Raw genomic sequence first — 9813 nt, forward strand, 5'->3', positions numbered from 1 at the left:
GTGGAAGGAATATTGAGGAGAAGGTATTGTTTTGCTTTTATGTTTCGTCACTTATTATGGACCTATATAACTAGGCAACCAACAGCAGTAACTACTTTCTACTTTTATCTGTAGGCCTATGCAATACGATCGGGTGTATACGAGACAGGGGCTGATGACCCCCACCCCCCCCTGCGAATTTCAGAATAATGATATTTAAATAATATAAGTATTCCAGACTGGCGCCATATTACAGACGCTCCCAATGCTGAGCAAACTACGTTCGAATCCTACCGGGTACCCATTTAGCACCTGGGTGGAGAGTTGCAATTAATAGTTCACGTTTTGCCAAAGGATGTTAGTGCTAGGCTGAGATTTGAACCCCGTACCTTGTGATCTACAGGCCGTTGACTTGTTCACTTGACCACAACATCAAATAACTGTATCTCATCTCATACACGAGGTGTCCAAATATAAGTATTTCAGTTATATATATTTTATCAAGTGTACATTGATGACAAATACTTTTGAAATAAAAAGACGTTTTCTATTTTTCTCGCTCGCTTAATTTGGAAACTGGAAAGTTTATATTTGAGCAAGAGGTAACCTCCCTCGGAGGCGGGGGGGGGGGGGCGAAAGTGTACACCTAGGTCATATGTCAACAACAACACGAACAACGATAGACCAATGAGTTATTACTGGATAGACTTACCATTTGCTGATACTCAGGCAGTAGTCTGATGAAAAACAAACAAAGATTGGAAAGTCGCCTCGATACGTCTAATATCAGCAACGATTGGAGACGGCAGTGATCGTTATTAAACGGAAAGCAGTCTACTGCAACAAGTACATGAAAAAAACTAGCTGCTGATGCGATGGAATATTTTTTTAGCATTAATTATGAACAGGTTGGGGCGACGTGCACTTTGTGGAGTTTATATAGTTTGCAGGAGTGTACATACCCATGTCTGTCGATAACTACGTCTGCGCTGTGAAACTATGGTGACTGCATACTGTACTTTCGTTACCATTGTTAAAGCACGCTACCCAAATTTATTAAGAAATTGGAGAGCTGATATATTCGGGTATAAAAGATGTCAGCCCCCCCCCCCCCACCTGTTTCTGGACATTTGAAAAGTAAAGAGACTGAGGAAAGAGAACATGATGAAACCCACGATTTATATACTATGAGATAACGATAGACTTACCATTTCATGATACCCAGGCAAAAGTCTGATGAAAAACATACAAAGATTGGAAAGACGCCTTGATGCGTCTAATATCAGCAACGATTGGAGACGGCAGTGATCGTTATTAAACGGAAAGCGGTATACTGCAACAAGTACATGATAAAAACTAGCTGTGAAATTAACTCATACACTGCCATGAAGCTGCATGCACGCTACCGTTATAGTGCTTTGTACATGCAAGAGAGCCATTGCTTCAATGCCTTGTGCATGATTGCACGCATTCGTAATAGCAGTTATTGTTCATGCTTATTGGACTGTGCTGTGTGTTTCGCATGCGCTATTCATAGAACCATCGCGTTAATCAAGTTATCTAAAAAAAAACTTGGAACGGGGGGATTTGTGGCTTGGCACAATTGGGATTAGCCCTGTGGCATGATAAGAGTTAAGGATAACTCTTTTGATCACGTAATTAAAGGCCTACTTTTATTTATTAAAACAGCAAGCAGTCTACTGCAACAAGTACATGATAAAAACTAGCTGCTGATGCGATGGAATATTTTGTTAACATTAATTATGTACAGGTTGGGGCGCCGTGCTTTTTGTGGAGTTTATATAGTTTGCAGGCGTGTACATACCCATGTCAGTCGATAACTGCGTCTGCGCTGTGAAACTATGGTGACTGCATACTGTACTTTACAGAAGAAGTCTACCATGATACTAATTTGGTAAAGCTGAGAGGAACATACCAGTAAAATTTTAGACTAAATCCGATTGAAAATAAGAAACTTAGAAATGTTTAAAGTTGCGAATCAATCAAACACAAATTGGTATTTTTGTGACGTATCTTGCAAGGTTCCCTCCTAGGTATATTTACTCTCTACTAAAAGTTAAAAGTTTACCTTTTTCCTAGAGAAAATGTTAAATAATACGTGCACCCAAAATATAATGATTGCAAATATGTTTCTATACAACACCTGATGAAAAAATCTTTTCCGTCATCAATAACTAAGACAATTAGAGTTCATGTAAAATATGTGTAGAGCAAATTGGTAAGGACCTCGCAAGAAATGTCAAAGTGTTGCCAATTTGTGTTTCACTGATAACAACTTTATAAATGTATAACTTTCCTACTTTTCATCGGATATTACTACAACTTGCAATAATTTTTTTCTCTCGTTTTTTAATGCTTTTAGTAATATTGTTAAGGTGGACTTCCCAGAAAAGGCAGCCAGTTGTACTTCTTCTTCTTTATCGTTTGGTTTTATTTGGCAATTACTCAGAATTTACAATTCTTTCCATTATATTGTCTTTTATTTCTATGAAAAAATGAAGTTAAGGATAACTCTATTGATCACGTAATAATTGGCCTACTTTCATTCACTTCTTTTTTTCTTACTGCAAATGACGGTTTAAAAAAATTGTGATTAATTTTTGTTTTAAGGGATTTAAAAAAATTATAAATCAAGAATATCTACAAATAAATTCATGTTCACAATTTCACAATTCATTGGAGTTAACATCACATAAAAAAGAAAATAATATAATAAATCATTTTCAATTTTACAATTCATTTGAATAGACTTCACGTGAAAAAGAATATAACAATGCTTTACCAAAGACAAGTTGCAACTGTTATACAGTTAAAGAATGGACACACAAATGTAGCTCGAATCGTTACAACACCTTTCAAATAATCTATGACAAATAACATTTCTAAAGGGTTGTGAACTATTTACACTATTTACAAAGAACAATAAATAAAAGAAAACAACAACTGAGAAGAACAGAAGTTAATTGTTAAGTCTAGTAAAATGTCTTATAGATCATAAGAAAATTTAATTTATGTTCGATATAATGAGAGCTGATATGAGATTTATATATATGTAAGTAATATCTTACATCTGTGAAAAGATAATGCATTTGAGTTTGGTGATGTTATATTTCGAATATTTTTAGGTACAAAATTCCATATATCTGGACCCCTATGTCTTGATTTCTGGGCTAATGTAGTGTGAGGATTGACCACATGTAAATTCGATGACTACCATGTTTAACAATAAGTATAAAAACAAATGTAAGCATCTAAGCTTGTGTAATTTTATTTTCCAGTATGACTGCAATCCAATCTGAGCCATTTGAAATCAGGAGCTTCCAGTATGATTGCTATCCAATCTGAGCCATTTGAAATCTCGAGCTTCCAGTATGACTGCAATCCAATCTGAGCCATTTGAAATCAGGAGCTTCCAGTATGATTGCTATCCAATCTGAGCCATTTGAAATCTCGAGCTTCCAGTATGACTGCAATCCAATCTGAGCCATTTGAAATCAGGAGCTTCCAGTATGATTGCAATCCAATCTGAGCCATTTGAAATCACGAGCTTCCAGTATGACTGCAATCCAATCTGAGCCATTTGAAATCACGAGCTTCCAGTATGATTGCAATCCAATCTGAGCCATTTGAAATCACGAGCTTCCAGTATGACTGCAATCCAATCTGAGCCATTTGAAATCTCGAGCTTCCAGTATGACTGCAATCCAATCTGAGCCATTTGAAATCAGGAGCTTCCAGTATGACTGCAATCCAATCTGAGCCATTTGAAATCACGAGCTTCCAGTATGACTGCAATCCAATCTGAGCCATTTGAAATCAGGAGCTTCCAGTATGATTGCAATCAATCTGAGCCATTTGAAATCACGAGCTTCCAGTATGACTGCAATCCAATCTGAGCCATTTGAAATCACGATAAGATTGAGAAAACATGATTGTTCTAAAAAAACGTATTATAAGAAATAATATATTTAAAGAAATAAGTGTAACTGACTGAAAATATGTGTGTCTGTGTACAAGAATTTCCGTCTGTAACTGATTCAAATCCAGATCCAGAAGATTGCCTTCTTTAGGTTATAGGCATGTGTGATAGAACAGTTGCTATTACGCCTCATTAATAGTATTGCTTGGATGTGTTACCAACTTTCCATGCTTAACCTATTATGTCCCATTGTATCTGATCTTTAGGGAAAAACAATCTTAGCTACGATTGTTGCTGCATTTGAGCATCAACCGTTGCCGTTGCTGCTCTTTGATATAACCAGGCTTACTGTTGGACTGTAAACCACGGCATGGAGTGGCATGGAATTCGCTTTTTTTTTTAGGACTCATAATTAGAAAAGTCGCCTCGATGCGTCTTATTATCAGCAACGATTGGAGACGGCAGTGATAGTAATTAAACAGCAAGCCGTCTAATGCAACAAGTACATGATAAAAACTAGATGCTGATGCGATGGAATATTTAGCATTAATTATGTACAGGGTGGGGCGGACTGCACCTTCCGGAGAATTTTTTGTTTGCAGGTACGAGCCCATGTCAGTCGTTATGTGTATAACAGCGTCTGCGCTAACATGTCAGTAAAAGTTTAGGAAAATTCTGATTAAAAATTTTAAAAAAAGTTAGGAATTTGTAAATTTGCGATAAATTCAACACAACTTGGCAACACCTAAATGTCTGTTTTCCCCAAAGAAAATGATTGCATAATGGAATTTTGTTTAGGGGCTCGCCACCCTATACCCTTAATTAAATTTGAGAGAGAATACGAAAACGAATCTTTCTGCTCGGTCGCTACGCTCACTCGAATAATAATTAGGCCAGATGCTATCATCTTTTTTAAGGTTGGAGTGTTGTGTGGGGAACTTCCCCCCTTGCCCCTTCAAAGACAGTGCTGCCTATGCGTGTACAAAAAAAAAGGATTTTTGAGGAGGTAAAAGTCCAACTTTGTGCGATAAGTTACCTTTAATCCTGTGTATAAACGGTCCGCTCAACATTGGCATTAGGGGATCGCCACCTCATACCCTTAATTAAATTTGAGAGAGAATAGGAAAACGAATCTTTTTGCTCGGTCGCTACGCTCACTCGAATAAAAATTAGGCCAGATGCTATCATCTTTTTTAAGGTTGGAGAGTTGTGTGGGGAACTTCCCCCTTGCCCCTTCAAATACAGTGCTGCCTATGCGTGTACAAAAAAAAATAAAAAAAAGGATTTTTGAGGAGGTAAAAGTCCAACGTTGTGCGATAAGTGACCTTTAATCCTGTGTATAAACGGTTCGCTCAACATTGGCATTAGGGGATCGCCACCCCATACCCTTAATTAAATTTGAGAGAGAATACGTAAACGAATCTTTTTGCTCGGTCGCTACGCTCACTCGAATAATAATTAGGCCAGATGCTATCATCTTTTTAAAGGATGGAGAGTTGTGTGGGGAACTTCCCCCTTGCCCCTTCAAATACAGTGCTGCCTATGCGTGTAAAAAAAAGAGAGGAAAAAAAGAAGAAGATTTTTGAGGAGGTTAAAGTCCAACGTTGTGCGATAAGTTACCTTTAATCCGGTGTATAAACGGTTCGCTCAACATTGGCATTAGGGGATCGCCACCCCATACCCTTAATTAAATTTGAGAGAGAATACGAAAACGAATCTTTTTGCTCGGTCGGTACGCTCACTCGAATAATAATTAGGCCAGATGCTATCATCTTTTTTAAGGTTGGAGAGTTGTGTGGGGAACTTCCCCCCTTGCCCCTTCAAATACAGTGCTGCCTATGCGTGTAAAAAAAAAAGAAGGGATTTTTGAGGAGGTAAAAGTCCAAAGTTGCGCGATAAGTGACCTTTACTCCTGTGTATAAACGGTTCGCTCAACATTGACCTTAGACTGCTTGATTTATTGTTATTATCACGATCCACATAATAGTATACCTCGGAATTGGAGAGTTGTATACGGTGTTTTATACATTGAGATTCGACAACAGTCACAACACTATGTTCTCTTTGAGAGTCCGACATATTCTGGTTGCTGTGGGCTTACTCTTAGCTCTGAGCAATGTGGAATCAGCGAACATTCTTCTCTCTGGTGTCTTTGGAGATGGCAGCCATTATTTTACGATGGTTGCAGTCGGAAAGAGTCTGGTGAAGAGAGGTCATAATGTGACCTTCCTGATTTCAGACGAGTATTCCGACCGCGCCATGGATCCCGAGCACGCTACGATCGTCAGCTACGAAATGTTCCATCTTTCTGGTCTGAAGAAGAGAATGGATTACATATCGAATGAGATGGCAGAATTCACATTTGCTGAAAACAGCTTGAAGCCCATGGCTGAGATGAGGGATATGTTCACTTCTGTAAACAGAGAAGCTTGTGAATCCGTTTTCGAAGATCAAAGATTGCTAGACCGTATGGCGAAATTCGATGCTTTTGTCGTCGATGTGGTATGGTCGTGTGGTGTGTATGTTAAGTCCTTTCTTGATAGACATAGAGGTACCGAGAACCTTCATGCCATAGTGCTTGCACCCATGACACCACTTCCTTATATATTTCAAGAAGCAGGCTCTCCATTTATGACCTCTTACCAACCGGCACCACTGACGTCATTCACATCTGACATGACATTTTTACAAAGATTCAAGAATACCGTCACCTACCTCTTCTTTGTGTTTTGGGGAAATAAAATGGTGATCAATGGATTTTCCACTGGTCTTGTGGATGAATATGATCTAGATCCTCGGTTGAAATCCACCATCAGTAATCATGTTGACCTCTTCCTCATCAATAGTGATTTCTCGGTCGAATTTCCCTTTGCCATGATGCCAAACATCATTCCAGTTGGTGGACTTACAACAAGATCAGCCGAAGCCCTCGACAATGAGTTAGAGAACTTCATGCAATCCTCGGGCAAGCACGGTGTCGTTCTGTTCTCTCTTGGTTCATATTTTGCCTCAATAACAAAAAGTAGACCCGACATCATTCGCATGTTCATCGACGCTTTCAGTAGACTCCCACACAAAGTTCTTCTTCATTTGAAAGAGCCCCCTCCATACAAGATACCTGATAACATCAAACCGATGAAATGGTTACCCTTGAATGATCTGCTTGGGCATCCTAAGACTCGAGCAGTGCTCTATCATAGGGGAAACAACGGATTCCTGGAGGCGTTGTACCACGGCGTACCCCTTGTCGTTATGCCTCTGGGCGCTGATCAGCATGACGTTGCAGCCAGAGTGCTGGCAAATGGACTTGGTACCAAGATTGACAAAGGCCGATTGAGTGCGGATTACATTTACCAACAGCTCAACGAAGTCCTTGAGAACCCAAGCTATTCAACGAACGCCAAGCGTCTTTCTGCCATCTTTCGTGATCGTCCAATGACACCAGCCAACACGGCTGCATTCTGGATTGAACACGTGATCAAACATGGAGGAGGTCACCTTCACCCACCTACTCATAACCTAGCATTCTTTCAGATATACCTACTTGATATCGCTGCATTTGGTATACTTCTCGTTGGGATCTTATTCTTTATCATTAAACATTGTATAAGATGGTGTTTCTGTCGAAAGAAAATCGTGAAAAGTAAACGTGATTGACCGTAATTTCATGTAATAGGGATAGTGTTGTTTCCGGATTTTTATTGTAAATTTAGCTAAGAGATATATGTATATTTTGTTGTCGTAAAGAATGAAAAAGGAGATAAAATGAAAAAAGTATATAAATAATTATCGATTAAGAGAGAGAGAATGAGGATAAAAATAGACAAGGTCAGTAGCAACAATAGCCAAGTATGACTGATTGTCATTAAATTTTAATGAAAGAAGAAGATTAGGATTAACAAATTAGACAAATGCCAAAGTAAATACTGAATGAATAATGTATTTCGTTATGCATTTATATTTATTTATGTTATGAAATTATGCAGCAAAAGAGTGTGTACTGTAGCTAAAAGCAACAGTACAAGATCGTTTGTTTCATGGATAACTTGAAGTTAGACAAAAGAAGTGAAGAATACACTCGACGACTTGAATGTAATAAATTCACAAATATATTTTATTACATATTATTACAATTAAAGGTAACTATTTTTCGGATTCTGAATGAGTTTAATTTATTAAATGGTCATATTCTTTTACAGAGTACACGGAGATCCACGGAACAACAGCCACCAAAGTTAAACGTTTATCTCGTATATCATTGTCAAAATGTGGATATAATTTAAAATTCTTTTATATCATCATTTGAGAATATCATTTCGAAGAAGTGTCATAAGAGACAATCAAATTTCAATTATAATTTAATATGCAAACTTGAAATGATATGATTTTTACTTCTCGAATCATGATCGTCATTATGATAATAAATAATCCCCACCCCCATCTCCCCTACCCTCTCTTCTACACGTTTTTTGTCTACTTGCACCTCCCCTTTCGATCAATCTTAAAAATCTCTTTCGGCAACATCCCCCCTCCCCCCTTCATCATGCACTTTCATTATTGCTTTATTATTCCCATGCCACCGTTGGAACGGACACTGACAATAAACTCTAATCAAATTGAATTCACGTGTCTGTTTGTTGTTGCCTGTACAATTTTGTCAGCCATATTATTTTATTGATACAAAAAGTCATGTAATAAATTTCAATGTACCTTAAGACGATAATCAAATATTGAACTCGGTAATGTATAGATTTATCATAATAATGTGTGTAACAGATTATAATGACATGACAAAAACACAACATTCCTACCACAAAAAAATACACATCTCAGTGCGCGATATTATACAACAGATCAATGAAAGAAAAACAAAATCAAATTAGATTAATATTTTGCAAGAGTTACTTTCAGTTGTTTTTGTTTTAATTACTTTTTATGTTTGCTTAGTTATTTCGGTTCAAATCTTGATTCATCATTATCTTAGTTGAAGCCAAGTTGGCAAACCCTCTGAAATATATTTGCAATAAGAAATACAATGAAAATGCTGTTATTGCCTTTTTCTCAACTTTTAATTCTTCCGTTTGAGTTGGCTTATTTCCAACTTGACATATTATCAACATAGATAAGAAATCATATAGAAACATTTCTATAATTCCGTTCGAGTTTTAGCGGTAGCATATTTCCAACTTGACATACTATTAACATAGATATAAAATCATACAAAAACCATTTACATATTTCCGTTCGAGTTTTTGCGGTAGCATATTTCCAACTTGACATATTATTACATAACATAGATATGAAATCATATAAAACCATTTCCATAATTATTTGTTTGCAATGGCGGAAGGCGACAGACTGCGATTCCACAAATATGGGAACCCGAGGGTCACGGGTCACGTGACCAGCTGGGAAGACGGTGCTCTACCCAGCAGGCCCAGTTTCCTGGGCCATTGGTTCCCTACACAAGATCTGGTAATCGCAGCCTGTCCCCACCGTCGGTTCATGGCGCTCTTGGCCATTCCTCTCCTTGAGGCATACTGGAAATGATTATAGTTCAGGAACGAAACAAAAGAACAAAACCCTCTCATTTCGGAATACTAAGACTTCCGGAACAGAAGCTCCAGCCAATAAGCCAAAACCGGCCGACCCTGTCAATAATGTAGTCCAACCAACCATCACAATAATCAAGCCCAACAAACCATCCATGTCAATAAACGAGCCCAACCAACCATCCATGTCAATAAGCAAGCCCAACCAACCATCCATGTCAATAAGCAAGCCCAACCAACCATCCATGTCAATAACAAGCCCAACCAACCAACCATGTCAACAATCAAGCCCAACCAACCATCCATGTCAATAAGCAAGCCCAACCAACCATCCATGTCAAT

General features: G+C 38.0%; 1 protein-coding gene across 1 annotated transcript; it reads left to right on the plus strand.

The window, feature by feature from the left end:
• The first annotated feature begins 5974 nt into the window (after positions 1 to 5974).
• On the plus strand, positions 5975 to 9469 carry LOC115926442 (UDP-glucuronosyltransferase 2C1-like). The gene is made up of 2 exons (XM_030991154.1): positions 5975 to 7481; positions 9270 to 9469. The coding sequence occupies exons 1-2, from the start codon at positions 5975 to 5977 to the stop codon at positions 9467 to 9469; spliced, it is 1707 nt and encodes a 568-aa protein (XP_030847014.1).
• Positions 9470 to 9813: the final 344 nt, after the last annotated feature.

The sequence above is a fragment of the Strongylocentrotus purpuratus genome, unplaced genomic scaffold (assembly GCF_000002235.5).
Source record: "Strongylocentrotus purpuratus isolate Spur 01 unplaced genomic scaffold, Spur_5.0 spur5_scaffold_2, whole genome shotgun sequence".
Classification (NCBI taxonomy): Eukaryota; Metazoa; Echinodermata; class Echinoidea; order Camarodonta; family Strongylocentrotidae; genus Strongylocentrotus; species Strongylocentrotus purpuratus.

What these genes read in the sequence shown, in the direction of transcription:
- LOC115926442 (XM_030991154.1), top strand. Translation starts at nt 5,975, where the DNA reads ATGTTCTCTTTGAGAGTCCGACATATTCTGGTTGCTGTGGGCTTACTC. An exon ending in ACTTGATATCGCTGCATTTG is followed by an intron (nt 7,482 to 9,269) that starts GTATACTTCTCG and finishes CAATGGCGGAAG; the next exon opens with GCGACAGACTGCGATTCCAC.